Below are 16,189 nucleotides of genomic sequence, written 5' to 3' on the forward strand. Positions count from 1 at the left end.
GGGGGTGGCTGGAGGAAGTATAAAGGAGCCAGAGTTAATTTTGCTGACGGGTTGAATATGGGGTATGACATGGGAACTGAAGCCCTAGTAGAAACGCAGACCTGGGGGCTTCAGAGTAAGCTTTGTTCTTAGAGACTTTCAGGAATCTCTCCTTTCCCCAGTTTTCTTCCCTTCATAACGCGAATGTATTTGTCCTGCTCCTCTCCCACAACAGAAGCTCCTTGACAGCAGGAATTGGTCACTGGTACATGCTCAGCCTGCACATAGCAGACTTCTTACATGAACAGATGAACAATCCCATTAAAAGAAATGGCAACATGGATGTTGTAACAGAGAAAGATGGGTTTTCTTTCCAAAGTACAAGTTCTTCCACTAACCTCATGTAATGTATTCTGTTGAGTATACAACCAGACAAAAACAATAGCCATTTTAAACAAGCTGGTTTAATTCCAAGTGGTACAGAATTCGGGATAGAACAAAGACTGAAGAACACTGGCAGGATTCTGGGCTGGTTTACTCTGACCTCACAGATAACACAGAAATGGCCGAGTGAGCAGAACTAAAGAGATGAGTCACTATGATTTTTATTTTTTTTACAAAAGTTTATTCTTAAATGTACAACAGGCTCTAAGACAACACTTCATTCTAACTATAGGTGGCAACAGATGTTATGGAAGAGAATCCAGATGTTTAAATAGGAATGGAATTAAGGATCATCATTGCCTCAGGCACAAGGAACAGCTTACTTTTTCCCAGATTTCTTAATTCCACCTGTGGCTGGAAAAAGAAAGGAAAAGTCTCAGCTAGGGAAAAATACAGTTCTTATGGTAGAAACCCAAGAGGCCTGATATGAATCCCAGTAAGGCTCAGCTCTTATACTGGGCATTCTTTTTTTTTTTGAGGAAGATTAGCCCTGAGCTAATTGCTGCCAATCCTCCTCTTTTTGCTGAGGAAGACTTGCCCTGAGCTAACATCTGTGCCCATCTTCCTATACTTTCTATATGGGATGCCTACCACAGCACGGTGTGCCAAGCAGTGCCATGTCTGTACCCGGGATCCGGTGAACCCTGGGCCGCCGAAGCGGAACGTGCGCACTTAACTGCTGCGCCACTGGGCTGGCCCCTGAAGTCCATATTCTTAACCACCACATCACACTATACTACCTTCCATATTATAATCTGGGTTCTGGTTTACTCAATACCTTTATTTTACCCAATTTACAAATTACATAATTACAAATTACAATTAAGTATGCTTAATACAAGAATAAAGATCCTAAAGGGCTGTGACAACATAAACCTTAAAAAATTAATGATGCTCAAGGAGAATCTAGTAGTATAGGATTTCACCAAGGATTGACCTTTTCCCTATACACAATCAAAGATTAAGGAAAGGTACAAACTACTTCACATCATTCCAAAAAAAGAATCTCAATTGCTAGAATTTCAGCGCTGTGTGGGTAAACAATAATGAATCAGATGCACTGGGATAGAGGTCTTGGGAAGCCCTGGATGACAGTCCCACCATCCCAGCCTCCACTGTCCCTAGTGTGGCTCACAGTGATCCAATAGGGCATAGACAACTGTGGAGGAAATCCTAGTTTGAAGAATGTAAACAGGATTTAAGAAGCACAGAAAGTACTGGGATTCTTGGGCCTAAAAAATCTTTTGATGTGTAATCGATTCCTCTTACATAAAGAAAAGAAGAGGCAGAATTGTGGGGAATTAGGTTAAAAAATTATATAGCGCAGTAGCACGCCAAGGTGCCTGGACTTGAACCTTTAGGTGCATCAAGAAGTGCAAAGACTCAGGATGCAAAAGTATTTACTAGAGTTAACAATATGATTAGTAAACCACGAGATGTTAAAGCAATAAAGAAGCAGTGAAATACTAATTTGGGACAAGAAATCGTGGAGATATTTGGAAACTCAACTATGAACGTGTCTAAGATACATGAATTTTTGAGTTTCCATTTCTGTCGCTTCCTTAAGCAAGGGAAGCCCAGACTGCTTGGGAGGCAGGAAACTTCCTTTCCCGACCCTGTCTGGCTCCCGCCCCTTTCCGCTGCTGCGAATCCAAGCGTGGCTAGGGCCGTCCACCGCAGCGGACACGAGGACCGGGGACCGCGCAACTCACCAACGAGGCAGGAAACCAACCTGCCCGGGCCCGCGTCCAGACTGATGCTCAGAACGTTTGTCCGGCTTGAGCTCTACCCGGCCCTCACTTACCCAGCGGGCCCTTTCCCGCCGCTTTCGCTTTTAGCTCCTCCAGTTTCTTCTGCTCCTCCTTCTGTTTCTGCTTGAACGCCTTATCCTCCTAGGGAGAGGCAGAGCGGGTTCACTCCAGGCGGCTTTCCCAGTCCCTCCGCACCCGCCCATGCCTCCGCGCGCGCCCTCACCTCGTCCATCTCCTTGGCCTGCTTCTTAGGCTGCTTCAGGGGCTTCTTCTTGCCACCTGTGGGCGATACGAGCACGCTGAGCCCTGCCCCCGCCGGGTCCGGTTCCTCTTTGCCCCGCCCCGTCGGCCCCACATACTCACCTTCGCGGCCGGACATGGCGCCTGCCGCCCCTTCCCCAGACTCTGCCACCCGAAGCGGAGCTCCGCGTCCCACCCCCGAGCCTGTACCTCCACGGGGCCCGCTGATTGGGTCCTAGTCCGGAAGTTGCGCTTCCGCTGCCGGAAGCGGCCCTCCGGAGGCGGGCGCTAAAAGGTGAGAGACCAAGTGAGTGGCGGGCGCTCGGTTGGGGTTGCGGCTCCAGCGCTAGGCGCGCCAGGTACCAGGGGGAGGGTCGTCCTGCCCGGGGTTGGGGGTGGCGGGGGAGGCCGGAAGCCGAGAGGGGTGCTTAACCGGAAGCCGCCGGGCCTGGGACTGCGCACGGGGAAGGCAGTGTGGCTAGAGGGAAGGGCAGGTGTAAAGGCCTTGAAGCGCAGCTCCTTCCTGGGACGGAGGAAAGCACAGCATGGCTGGAGGGAGATGCGAGGGAGGTGGCAGAAGTGGGTGGAGGCCAGGTCACCTGGTCCTAGAGCTTTGGAGGCCACTGGAAGGAGTTGGGTTTTGTAGTATAGTCCGGAGTGCGACTTTTTGCAAATTCTGTTTATTCATTCAGTACATTTTTGTTGAGTATGTTCTATGTGCAGACGGTATTCTAGGCACTGAGGATGCAGCAGTGAACAAACCAGTGCCGGCTCTGGCAGAGCGGACATAGTGGGTGAGACAGACTAGAAGCAAGTAAATAAGTGAAATACATATTGTAGGTCATGTGATATGTACGAGGAGAAAAATAAAACAGGCAAAGTGGGTAAGGAGTGCTGGGACGGGTGGCAGTGACACTTGAGCAGGACTTGAAATCAAAGGGAGGGAGCAAGCAGTACAGATAGCCAACAGCTGGTGTGAAGGCCCTGAGGTGGTGATAGCCTAGTGTGTTCCAGCAACATCAAGAAGGTCCATGCATGGCAATTATGTGAGAAGAAGGATGTGTTAGCTAACCTTACAGTGGTAAACATTTAGCAATATATACGTGTCAAATCACATTGTACACCTTAAACTTACACAATGGTATATGTCAATTATTTGTCAGTAAAGCTGGGGAAAAAAAGGTCGATGTGACTGGAGCAGAGTGAAGAAAGAGAGACTAGTGGGACAAGAGGTCAGAGAACAATGAGAACCAGGACGTGGATGCCCTGTAGGCCAAGGGAAGGATTTTAGCTTTTACCTTGAGAGAAATGGGGAACCACTGCAAGGTTTGAGCAGAGAGAGACATAGTCTGATCTGTGTTTTGAAAGGCCCGCTGGCTGCTCTGTTGACACTAGACTGTAGGGCCCAGAGTAGAAGCAGAGAGACCTGTCAGGAGGCTCTTAGGATAATCCAGCCAAAGATGTTGGTCGTTGGGACCAGGTAGTAGCAGTGGCAGGGGCAAGAGGATGAGGGGTTCTGGATTTAGGAAAGAAGTAGCATTTGCTAATGGATTAAATATGAAGAGGGAGAGAAAGCAAAGAGTCAGGGATGATGTGAGATTTTTGGCCTGATTGAGACTTGTGGTTTTCATTAACCAAGATGGGGAAGGCTGCGGGAAAGGCAAATTAGGGAAGGAAAGGGAAGATCCCCAAGAGCCTTCTAAGCAGAGGTGTGGATTGGGCAGTTTAATAATGAGCCTAGAATCCAGAGGAGAGGTCTGGGCTGGAGAAGTCAGAGTATAGTTTTTTTTTTTTTTTTAAGTAACAGCTTTATTGAGATATAATTTACATGCCATACAATTCATCTATTTAATGTGTACAATTAAGTGGTTTTAGTATATTTACAGTGCTATGCAATCATCACTACAATCAATTTTAGAACATTTTGTAGATGGTTTTTAAAGCCACCAGACTGGATGAGAGAGAAGTCTAAGGGTTGAGCCCTGGGGCACTCTGTGGAGAGGCTGGGGACTGGAAGCCAAGGGTAGAAGGCATTTCAAGGAGGAGGGAGCTATCACGAGGCACAGGCTGCTGACAGGGCAAGTGAGATGAGGACAGAACTGACCATTGGACTTAACAGTGTGGAGGTGACCTGGACAAGAGCAGTTCCAGTTACATGGTGGGAGTGAAGGCCAGATCAGAGAGGGTTTAAGAGAGAACAGGAGTGGAGGAACTGGAGACAGCTAGTGCAGATGATCTGTCAAGGAGTTTGGCTGTAAAGAGGAGCAGAGAAGTGGGGCAGTTGCTGGAGGGAGTGTCAGATCAATTACTGAGCAGTGTCTGAGGAGGGGACATGGGAGCTGGGGCACAGCTTGGGCTTCCCTAGAGCATGAATTCTTTATCCTGAGGAACAAGAGAGAAGGTGGAAATGGGACAGACACTAGTAGGTGGGAAGGTATGGTGGGAGTTTATGGAAGTTCTCTTCTAATTTTTAAATATTTTATTGGTGATAAATGAAGCAAGCTGTCAGCTATAAGTCAGGATGAGGGCCAGATGATGGAAGTTTGAGGAAAGAGCAGTTGGGAGAGGAAGGAAGACAGTCATCTGGAGGGAGTGGGATAATGGATCTGGAGGGGCAAGATTCTGAACTTGGCCCTAAAGGCCCTCCTTAATTTGGCCTCTGTCCACCTGTCCAGCCTCTCCTCTGTCCACGCTCCTCTGCTGCTTTCCAGCTGCACTGGCCACCTTTTAGGTTTTAGACGACCTCAAGCGTTTTCCACTTTTGTCCTCTGCCAGGAACATCTTCCCTTTGCTGGTTGAGGGGCCTGTGAGACATCTAAGTTGGCAGGAGCTGAGAGACAGGCTAGGGTGGGAGAGTGGGAGGCTGAGAAGAGGGATGAGTGGAGGGACAACTTGGGAGTCATTGGTGCATTCCCTCATAAAGCAGAGTCCCTGCTTGTGTTCTAGTGAGGGGCTAGGCAACACGTAGACAAGGCAGTATGTGTCTGATGGAGAAAAATAAAGCAGGTAATGGTGGGAGTAGTCAAGGAAGGCCTTACCAAGAGGTGATATTTGAGCAAAGATGTAGAAGTCAGGGTGAGCTGACTGGATTTGTGGAGAACAGTGGACCAGGCGAAGGAAGTGGCAGGGCACAGACTCTGTGGCAGGGTTGTGCTTAGCATGTTAGGATGGCTGGAGTGGAGTACAGGGATGTAGAGAAGGAAGGGATAAGAGGACCAGGGCTTGTTGGCCTCTAGCAGGACTGGTGTTCATGCCAGGTGAGATGGGAGCTGTTGGTGAGTTTTGAACTGGGGGATGTGATCTCACTTAGAGTTAACAGAGCCTCTGGTTGCCATGTGAAGAACAGCTGTGAGGGGCCGGGGAGGAAGCCAAGTCTGCATAGGAAGCTGTAGCTGTCATCTCTGTTAGGGATGGCTGACTTTCCTGGGGTCCAAGAGTGGGAAGCTGGTAGAGAAAGAGCCAGGAAAGGGGGTGGAGAAGAAAGGAAGGAAGGAAGCCAAGAGGGGGCAGCGATTTAAAAAAGAGAGGGTGTTGAAAGCTGCAGAGATATTGGAGAAGAAATCTGAGAAGCACCTGCTGGATCTGACAAGGTGGAAGTTTGGCAGGGCCTCCAGGAGAGCAACCTTGGTAGTGGAGTGGGGTCAGGAGAGAAGGGGGCTGAGGAAGTAGGGCCAGCCAAGGTGGACACCTTTCTGCTGAGTGTTGCTGAGAAGGAGAGTGGGTTCTACGGTTGGCCGTGCTGTAAGGCTGCATGCTTTGCTTTGATGAGGGGTACACCTGCAGGATTCTTGTGAGGTCACAGCTTGTGTGCAGTGGGTGCTGGCATTGAGCCCTAGGAGGCCTGCCCGACCACTGCAGCATGGATAGTGTGCACTCCCTTGGGCCTTATGAATGAGGTCCAGGGGTTCGGGTACGGCACCAGCTTGGAACCACTGTTACAGGGATGTCCCCTTCTGTGGCTCTTAGCTTAAGCCCACTTTGGCCCAGAGGCATTTCCTTACCCAACCAACTTTGTTTTCAAGAGGGCTTGAGCTTCTCCAGGCATGGCACGATAGGGAGGAGGCTGGGGTGCTCTGAGTGGGTCTCTGTTCCACATTACCTTACATTAGGAAGCTCCTTTTTTTGTAACTGGAGCTCCTCCAATCTGTCTTCCCATTCGCAGCTCCCTGTGCTTTTCTCTCTCTGGCCTGGTCGTTTGACCACTAGGTGTCACTCTGACAGCCAGAGTCAGTACTTGGGGGCGGGGGTGGTTTGGCCAGAGAAGGGTGCTGCTGGCTCAGGTTTGCCTGGGAGCATGGGTCACCTGGCCCTCTCTTTGGGGTCCTCACTGCTGCTCTTAGGTTCAGGCAAGGCCTGACTGCATAATGGGACACTCTGTGTGCTGTTTCGGTAAATGAGAAATAGGTGTTGTTGGGGCCCAAACATCAAAGCAGGATTGAAAAGGGAAAGGTTAAGGAAACCCAACCTGTTGAGCAGTGAGTAAGATTGGAGAGGAGGAAGAAAGCTTATGGAAAGTGAGAGACGAGACACTGGGAGTTGGTAGCTTGGAAGGTCTGGGCTTGGAGGGCGGAAGGAGAAGGGCTGGTGTGAACCTAAGAAAAGTTGTCCTTTATGAAGAAACCCAAGTTATTTTGTTTTGTTTTTTGAAGAAATCTAGGGTTTTTTGTTTTATTTATTTCCCCCTGGAATTGTCTTCTTAGAGGAGAGCTGAGGAGGGAGTTTTCTGCCTGGCGACACGAATGACCTGTGTTCTCCAACGAAAATGAAACTCTGCTTCCCCAGTGCTGAGGCAACCCTTAGGGAGTCTGGGAAGTTGGTTTCAACGGTCTTTTACAGAAATCTTTCCCTGAAATCCCCTCAGTTCCACAGTTTCCCTGGGAGGCTTTGTGCATCTTTGTGGGGCTTTGTCAGCATGGTTGCAACTCAGGCTTGAGAATTTTCTTTGACGTTATCAGAAAACTAGGCACCAGGATTCTCATCCAAGTCAGAGACCTGAGGGTTGCGGGAAGGTGGGTGGATTGGGAAGGTCTGGTTCATGTGGCGTTATGGAGGGAGGTGGATGGCATGATTTCCTGCACACGTTCTTCCGTACGGTGTTTTGTTGTCTGGGAGCACCCAAGGGGAACCCTCACCACAGTGGCTGCCTTCTCTGGGCCAACAGAGTAGTGCTTAGTTTGGACTTTTTAGTGGAAATTACTTGTTTCAGAACTGTCCCTAGGCCTTGAAACCTGACTTCTGCCCAGCCTTTCTCAGCCGTGAGCTGATCTGTCTGGCATCCCCCCACAGATCTCCCGATGACAGGGCACAGCCCTGTGTTTGCCATGCAGCACATCGTGGGTGTGTCCCCTGTATTGGTGCGGAGAAGCCTCCTTGGAAAGGACCTCTTTATGACCAGGACTCTCTGCAGCCCAGGCCCCAGCCAGCCCAGAGAGAAAAGACCTGAGGAGGTGGCCCTTGGGCTGTACCACCGCCTCATAGTGCTGGGAAGAGCCCTGGGACATGGCATTCGGCAACGAGCATCCTCCACAGCCAAGACTTGGTGGGACAGATATGAACAGTTTGTTGGACTCAGTGAAGTTCGAGAGGCCCAGGGAAACGTGACTGAGGTGAGGAGGGGAGCGGGGGTGGTTAACCCTGCCCTCTGACTCAGGAAATATGGCCTGGATGTTCCTGCCAAACAAGTCACCATCCACATGGTGCTGAGAAGCCACATCCAGATTTGCCTTTTCTTGGACCAATACCACTATAAGAGGGATTTGACTAGTTTCTCACATGACAGCCTGGGTTTGATACTACTGGGGTGAAGATCTCTGTGTAACTGTGCCCTCCCTCCCCCCAAAACAAACTATTGTGTACCAGTGAGCCCCTGGCCATTAATGTCCATTCTGTTAGGCCAGCAACCACTTCCTTCATTGACTCTTTGGGGGTTGATAGTGAGAGTTGCCTGCAGGGTTGCTATGTTACAGTGTCCTCAAAGCCCTGTGTGTAATTAAAACTTCCCTTGTGAAGGTAGGAACATCTGGGAAACATCATACTGTGAGGTGGAAAGAGCTGCCTGTGGTTGTCAAGTCCATTGAGGCAGCAGAAACACATCCTGCTGTCTTTGTTCCCACTCCTGCCTTGGCACAGACCAGTAGAGCGAGGTGGGAAGAACCCAGGGTTCGGCTGGAGGTTTTGAGGTACACTGCTGTCTCTCCCCTTGGAGGTCACGATCTCAGCTGAGCCAAGGTTTCTGGGTCTGTAAAATGGAGGCGATAGCAATGCCTCTCATGGCGTTGTTTTGAGGCATAAATATAGTAATACACATGAAACAGCTTAGGAACTAGGTTCCTTTCTGTGGTAGTGTCAGACTAGAGTTGGCTGGGTTTGGTGAACACAGATTGTGTGCATTGTTAACTATTTTCAAATTTCTCAGGGGCATGTTACTTCTACTCAAATGGGTAATCCGGTGAGTCTGATGGGCATGGCCCGGGGCTGCACTTTGAGGACCACTGGGTGAGCCAGGATTATGTGTCTGAGGGATTCTTTTTCCACCTTTGCACTGACACCCCACTGACCTCTTCTCAGCCGCAGCCTTGTTAGGAATAGAGCTGAGCAGATGTGGGTGTGGAGGGAAGGGGCACATGGCCTCTCTTGTTCTCTCTTCAGGCAGAGAAAGTGTTCATGGTGGCTCGAGGGCTTGTTCGAGAGGCTCGGGAAGACTTGGAAGTTCAGCAGGCCAAGCTGAAGGAGGTGAGGGACCGCTTGGACCGCATCTCCAGAGAGGATAACCAGTACCTGGAACTGGCTACTCTGGAGCACAGGATGCTGCAGGTAGGCACCCGGGAGGCAGCCCTTCTTCACCTATAAGGGAAGCTAGCCTGGTAGGTCATGGAGGGATGAGGTGGGAACTCTGACTGGTCTGGTGGTCAGAGACCTGGGTGAGGAGGGAAACCAGAAGCTCCTATGGAGGGACTGGGCCCCAGGCTTCCAGAGCCTATTCACCCACTTCCTCCTGGAGTACTGGCAGCAGTCCAGGGCAGTATAATCTGGGCCCAAGATTGCTGAGGAGGGAGCACCATGGAGGGGAGTGGCCCAGAGAGTGCCAGGCACTCCCCTCCTGATAGACATGGTCTGTAGACATTAGTGCATGTCTGGTCAAACCCAAGACTGCTTGGGTGGGAGGACAGTGCAGCTCATCTCGACCACCCCCCATTCTTTTGCTCCCCTCATGCGACCAGGCTTATGCTGCCTTCTTGCATTCATCATGTTTATAGAGCATGTAATCTGTGCCAGGCGTGAGCCTGAGCCCTAGGGACATGGTAGTGGGACATCTGCGGGCAGCTACAGCTGCAGGGCCACACTACTGCTGTATAACACAACTTTGCTTTGGCAGGAGGAGAAGAGGCTTCGCACGGACTATCTGCGTGCCGAGGACTCTGAGCGAGAGAAGTTCTCCCTCTTCTCTGCGGCTGTGCGGGAAAGTCATGAGAAGGAACGCACTCGGGCCGAGAGGACCAAGAACTGGTCCCTCATCGGGTCAGTCCTGGGGGCCCTGATTGGTGTGGCTGGCTCCACCTATGTGAACCGTGTGCGGCTACAGGAGCTGAAGGCCTTGCTCCTGGAGGCACAGAAGGGGCCTGTGAGCCTCCAGGAGGCCATCCGAGAACAGGCATCCAGCTACTCCCTCCAGCAGAGGGACCTCCATGACCTCATGGCGGACTTAAGGGGCCTGGTGCAAGCTGGGCCAGGGCAGAGCTCTGGATCCCAGGCAGGTACTCCCCCCACACAAGACAGAGACACAGATGTTCTTTCAGCTGCCTTGAAAGAGCAGCTCAGCCATTCCAGGCAGGTCCATTCATGTCTAGAGGGTTTACAAGAGCAGCTTGATTCCCTGGAAAAGACTTTCAACCGGACAGCTAGGGTGGTTCAGCTTGCAAAGGCTGCAGCACACCCAGGCCTGATGGAGCCAGCAGACGAGGCTCTGCATGGCTCCTTGCTGGAGCAGGAGAGCATGATTTTGGTGCTGTCGGACATGGAGCAGAGGCTAGAAGCCCAGGTCAACAGGAACACTATCTATAGCACGCTGGTTACCTGCGTGACATTTGTGGCCACCCTACCTGTGCTCTACGTGCTGTTCAGGGCCAGCTAGTCCCTGGACCCTCCTCCAGATGGTCTGAGAGGATAGGTGTGGATGTGGATTTAGTTAGAGAATTCTAGAAATGAAGTGAGCCTTTGTGGGTGCACACAACCTCAGCCAGAGTCTGAACACCATCTCTGTGGCTCACCAGCAGACATACTTTGCTTTTTAGGCAACGCTCATTTACATTAATTATCAAACCTTTGTGCTAATGTCCAATTAAAATGTTGTTGAGTTTGTATTATTTAAAGTAATTTATATCAGACTGAGTTTTGTCCATTAAAAATTGAGATTGGGGACTTGAGGGTTGGGCCTGGAATTATGGTCATCACCCCCTCTCTCATGTCCTCTTGGTCTTGTTCTTAGTTTGGGGCCAGTTTTAGATGCACTTACCCTTGAGGCCTGGATTTTTGTTTTGTATTTCCTGGCCTGCCCTCTGCTTGCCTGACCCTCCTGTGTCAGATAACCTAGGGGTTGCATTGAGTAGAACCTAGCCTGCTGTCCACCCATTGGTGACCATGGTTTCTACCCCTCTTCTGGATCACTTTCTCAGCCATGGTGGGGAGACCCTCCTGGTTATAATGCTGGAGAAATGGTCAGAGGAGAGCAGGGAAGAGGGATTGGGGGAATGGCTGATAAATATTACTGGGGACATAATTACGTGGATTGGTGGCCAATCTGGGTCCCTGGTGCAGAGAGTGCTTTGGGCAGCACTGGTGTGCCACTAGGGCTGAGTGTCCTCCCACACACAGCCTAGGGATGGCCTCTATAGGCATGGGCAGAGGTCAGCCCACCAGCAGTGTGAACAGAGAGGCAATGATGGGGAGGGGCCTCCCAGACGTGGGAGGTGCAGTGGGGAGGCATGGAGGCAACTGCCCTGAGAATCCGTGACCTCTCCCTTTTCAGAGGGGAACAGCAACCTTTGACCTCCTGGGCTAAATGGCCATGGGTGGCCTTGTGGGTCCTTGAGCAAACAGGGGCAGTGGGGAGGCACTCTGTCCTCGCGTTAGAGTATTGGAGAACGCACCCTCCTTGCAGAGTGTACCGAGCTTGTATGCAGGGTCTGGGTAGGGGCTTCTGCAGGCTGGGGCTTGCTTGCCTGTGCCTGTGCAGAGCCGACTCTCACAGGCAGAGGCCAGTGGAGCCAGAAGTGTTTCCTATGAGGTGCCCTTTTCATGGAGCTGGTGCTCAGGCCTGGGCAGTGAGCATGGCCCAAGTGGCCCCATGGGTGCTATGAACCTCTTAGCTCCTGGTCCCTTGGTCATTTGGTCATTCCATCCTTGGCCTTGTTTTCTTTGTGTAATGGTTCCCCCTGGATGGCATAGGATGAAATGACCTCTGCATTTGTCATGTTCCCCATTCCAGTGGGGTAGAGGGTACCATATCTGTATACCAATGAGGGATGCTATGGGGACCCTTCTAGGGTGAAGTAGGTCCTGAAGAGTGTGCACTTGAGTGAATGAATTTGAGGAGGGGAGGATTCCAAGTATGTGGAAGGGCCCCCTACAAGCCACACAGGCAGGAAAGGTAAGGTGGGTGAAGGACTTGGGGCAGACTGACCTGGCTGAAGTGGTGATGGGTGTGGGGGCGTTGTGGAACATAAGGTCAGAGAATGAGGTGGAGGACCTGGAGTGCCAGATAGGCAGGTACCTGGGGTCTCTGATGTCAGAGGCCAGGGATGAGAGAACTGGGGAGGGGTGCCATGCTGGTGCAGGTGATGTGCTGAGTGTCTGGACCCAGGTGCTGGAAGAGGGGGTGGAGGAAAGGGAGTGACCCAAGGAGTTGGCAGGGAGAATTTGAAAGGCAGAGTTGGGTAGATGAGAGTGAAGACAGACTCTTGATGGGGGTGGCAGGTGGGAAGAGGGTGCCTGTGATATTAGCTCTTTGGACAGTGGCCAGTGTGGATGACCTGAACCTTCTGGTTGAGGCTTCCCCTAGCCTGTGGAAGCTCTGGGGCCTTCCAGGGTGATGTGTGTGTGACAAGTGTTGTCTCCCAAGAGGCTATCCCAATGGCTTTGAGCCAGAGTCCTTCAAAAGTGCTAATAGGATGGGCCAGGTCCTGGCTCCTGCGTTTGCAGTGGGCAGGCCAGGGTGTGAAGGGCCCGGCAGAGGGCACAACTGGGCCTCGGGAGAGAACCTTTCTGCCCAGTGGCTCTTCCCTCAGAAGGCCCAGGTATTTGCCAGCGATGGAGTCCAGACTTGCCCAAGGCTTCTCAGCTTAGGGTGGGTCCAGGTACAGGCCTGGGAGGAAAGGAAGGAAATGTGCCCTTGCTTGTGTGCTTCTCCAGCCGTGTGCCCTCCTTTACCAGCGGGACTAGGTGTGGTGTCACCCCGACTTGCCGGTGAGCAAATAGGCTTGTGTGTGTGTTTGTTTGGTGGTGGGGGGGTCAGGTTACTTGGCTTAGTGATGGCGCAAACCCAGGCCCAACCCCAAAGCCTGCGCTCTTCCCGCACGGCCAGAGGTGGGGGCCGGAAGGAGGGGTTGGCTGTTTGGGAGTCCTGGGAGTAGGGGCGGTGGGCAGGACCGGTGCAGAGGGGAGAAACAAGGCGCCTAGCAGTTCAGGTAAAGAAAGTTGGAGGAGGACGAGCACAGGAGCCAGGTACTGGAAGGGAAAGTGGGAGCTCGCAGCGCTGCAGAGCGGGGGCGGTGGCTAGCGAACGGGCGGAGCAGGTGAGGGGCGCGGGTTCCACCCAGCGCTGGCGCGGTAGGAAGAGGCCCAGGCGCCGTACCACCACACCTGGGGGCGCGCAGCGCGACCCCCGCCCCGGCCCCTCCCAGGCCAGAAGGGCTCCGAATTCCGTTTCCAGCCCGGGCGCGCAGGTGAGGCCCGGCGGGGGCGGGGCGGGGCGGGGTGGGGCCGCCCGCGGTCTGGGCTCTACTCCTCACCCTCCTCTCGCGGCGACCCGCGTTGCCGGGGCTACCGCTGCGGTGCAGCCTGCCCCCACGAGGGAGGGGTCGAGTCCCCCTCCCTCGGCAAGTGCGGAGCCCGCCGGGCCGGAATGCGGGGTCCCGGGCGGCTCGGGGCCGCGCGCCCGGCTTTCCCGGCTGCTTCCGGCCTGGCCTGGGCGGCGGGCGGGGGGAGGGCGGCCCGGCGGGTGAGGGGGGAAGGAGCGGAGCCGGCCCGGCCGACGCAGCTTTGTCTTCTTTGTTCCCGGCGGTGGCAGTGCCGCGGCGGGAGGGGCGGGCAGCGGGCGCAGTTTTCCGCCCCTCGGTCTCCGGGTAACAGCTGCGGCTCTGCCAGACCCACCTCCGGGGGGCGGGCGGGGGGAGCGAGGCCGCCTCGCGCAGATCCCGAGCCCAGAGCGGCCGGCGCCCGCCTCGTTGCGCTCGTCCCGCGGGGCCCGGCCGGGTGGTGAGTGCGGGGCCCAGGGCCGGGCGGTGGGGACCGGGGCGAGGCGGCGCGCCTCCGGGGTGGAAGGGCCTGAGGCCACGATCCCGCCGGGCAGGGGTAGCCCGGGCGACTGGTGGGCAGCTTCGGTCCTGAGAGTTGGGACCACACTTCTCCGCGCGAAGGGAAACTCTGGCGGCTCCGCCTGAAACGCGATTGGGAGACAGAGGAGGTGGAGCTGCTCCTCCGCGCCCCCTCCTCGCCGCCGCCCGCCTCAGCCGGGACCGGCCGGCCCCTTCCCCGCCCTCCCAAGGCCACTGGTGGGGTCCTTGCCTCGCCGCCTGGCGAGGAGGGAGGGTCGGGGAAGAGCCTATGGGGAGGTTGAGGCTTCTCCTCTGTAGTAACAGCCCTTGCAGGCTGCGCTCGGTGCCACTGACAAAGGTGGATTGTGAGCCTTCTGCCAGGCGCCCCTGTACCCCCGCTCCACCCTCCCGCCCCCGACTTGGTACACTGACATAGACGGTGGGTGATTGATGAGCGCTCCTTCAGTCCTCACGGGTGCCCAGTAAATGCTGGATCCCCCACCCAACCTCAACACACGTACAACAGGACGAGCAGTGTGCACCACTGTACTGTCAATGAGTAACTTTTCTCCTGGGTGGACCCTGGGAGCCGAGCAGGAGGGCCGATAGGAAAGGCCAGTTTGCCACTAATCCCAGTGACTCTGTAAATGAGGGCTGGGGTATGACCCCTCTCTGGGTGTGGGAGGGCAGAGTTTGTGAGCCCCTTTGGTTGGTGAGGACAGCCCCAGGACGGCCTGGGGGGGGGGGTGCTTGATCTTTGCAGACAGAAGTTAGGCAGTTTTAGGCCCTGCTGAGGAGATCCAGAGAAAGGTGGGCTCAGAAAACCTCTCGGAGCAGGCCTGGGCACAGGCAGAGTCAGGCTTTGGCTGTGAGCCTGGAGGAGGCCTGAGATCTGGGGAGTGGGCAGGAGATCCTGGCTGTGCAAGCTGGGGACATGAGGCCTGGCTCCAAACCAGCCTTTTCAGCCTGTTCTGGCCTGGTCATTAATAAAAGTGGGGCTGACACCTAGTCCTTTGAGAGGCCAAGTGACTGGGAGAGAAGCCTGGGCTATCTCCCCTACTGGCTGGGTGTCCCTGGCTGTGAAATGGGTGTTGTTTCAACGGGCAAGGAGCACCTGCCCTGTGCTAATGTCCATCCTAGTTGCTGGGACCTCTGGATCAAAAGCCACGCTCCTTGCCTTCAAGGAGATTCAAGTCCAGAGTGGGAGGGTGGAACAGAGAGAAAAGTGGCCTTGATTGGTGCTACTAATGCCAGGCACACAACATAACACTTTTAAGGGGCAGAGCAGCCCTGCCTCCCATTCTACAAATGGGAAATCTGAGGCTCAAAAAGCCCAAGCAGAGCTGCAGTACACACCGGTGTAGTGACTGGGTATGTCCATTCCATCCACCACAGGGAGTGGGCTCCTCAGGAGCCTGGGGGGACAGGGAAGGCTCCCTTAGGAGCTAATGATTGGGATAGGGAGGGAGTGGGCATTCCAGGCAGTGGGAACAGACCTTGTGACAGCAGGGAGGGGTGTGGGACAGCCTGCAGTTCAGGCGGGCAAGAACGAAGAGCATGTGTGGGGGAGCACTGATCTCATGGGAGAGGGCGTGGACTGGAGGGTTTGACCTTTATCCTTCAGGCCCTCGGGTGCCCCAGAGACTCTAGGGGGGCGGGATGTGCTCTGATTCTGCTTGAAGATCCTGTGAGGTAGGAGGGGGTAGCTTGGAGGGGCTAGGGGCTGCTCCGTGGCCTGTGGCAGAGGTTAAGTGAAATGTGTGTGGCCTATAAGGAGGAGAAAATGTCACTGCCCTTTTTTTTCTCCTCTCCACCCATGGTATGTGGGGAAGGGGGGGGGGGGATGCTAGGCCCTGCTTCAATGATTGAAGACTGACGCTTTTCCTGGCATGGGTCAGCCTCCAGCCTCCTATGTGGGCTGGCCAGGACTGTTCTGATCCCACCCATTCTCTTCTTGGGGGCCACTCAACTGGCTTGTGATTTTACATTTGGGCAGTGTCTTGGTGGCTGCCCCTTGAGGGCTAGAGAACCTTGGCAGGAAGTAGGCTCTGAGCAAATGTTTGTAAGCAAATGAAGCAGTGAATGTTGGTCTAACCACGGGACCCTCTGCCCAATGCACAGCCCTGGTCATGAGGTGGCAGGAGGGAGTAAGCAATAGCTGAGTTCAGGAACTCAGGCAAACCCTGTCTTCCCAGAGAAAGAAACTTTCTTCCCCTGTCCCATGGAAAGAAGGTGGGGGGCTCC

At 53.9% G+C, this 16,189-nt stretch overlaps 2 protein-coding genes and 1 long non-coding RNA gene across 14 annotated transcripts in view; 2 read left to right on the plus strand and 1 right to left on the minus strand.

Moving 5' to 3' along the window:
• The window catches only part of CCDC51 (coiled-coil domain containing 51), a 38,218-nt gene extending 27,382 nt beyond the window's left edge, over nucleotides 1-10,836 (plus strand). For 2 of the 7 annotated variants that reach the window (XM_070492925.1, XM_070492926.1), the window contains exons 2-4: nucleotides 7,701-8,020; nucleotides 9,063-9,227; nucleotides 9,790-10,831. In XM_070492925.1, the coding sequence (XP_070349026.1) occupies nucleotides 7,709-8,020; nucleotides 9,063-9,227; nucleotides 9,790-10,545 (1,233 nt within the window). In that variant the 5' untranslated portion in view covers nucleotides 7,701-7,708 and the 3' untranslated portion in view covers nucleotides 10,546-10,831. Of the gene's footprint in view, nucleotides 1-2,570; nucleotides 2,774-7,700; nucleotides 8,021-9,062; nucleotides 9,228-9,789 lie in introns of those variants that run through there. The other 5 variants (XM_014826629.3, XM_070492927.1, XM_070492923.1 and 2 more) reach the window with 5 other exon arrangements.
• LOC123275622 (uncharacterized) lies at nucleotides 424-2,622 on the minus strand. Its single transcript, XR_001395766.3, has 4 exons — nucleotides 2,538-2,622; nucleotides 2,398-2,453; nucleotides 2,228-2,315; nucleotides 424-777 (listed from the first exon to the last, which is right to left on the minus strand). It is a non-coding gene; the product is annotated as an uncharacterized lncRNA (long non-coding RNA).
• Nucleotides 9,848-16,189, plus strand: part of PLXNB1 (plexin B1) — a 29,594-nt gene continuing 23,252 nt past the window's right edge. The window contains exon 1 of one of the 6 annotated variants that reach the window (XM_044755438.2): nucleotides 9,848-9,932. The gene's annotated coding sequence lies outside the window, so the exon portion shown is untranslated. Of the gene's footprint in view, nucleotides 9,933-12,785; nucleotides 12,876-13,015; nucleotides 13,097-13,219; nucleotides 13,355-13,692; nucleotides 13,754-13,778; nucleotides 13,887-16,189 lie in introns of those variants that run through there. The other 5 variants (XM_014826622.3, XM_044755439.2, XM_044755435.2 and 2 more) reach the window with 5 other exon arrangements.

Source organism: Equus asinus, chromosome 21 (assembly GCF_041296235.1).
Source record: "Equus asinus isolate D_3611 breed Donkey chromosome 21, EquAss-T2T_v2, whole genome shotgun sequence".
Lineage (NCBI taxonomy): Eukaryota > Metazoa > Chordata > Mammalia > Perissodactyla > Equidae > Equus > Equus asinus.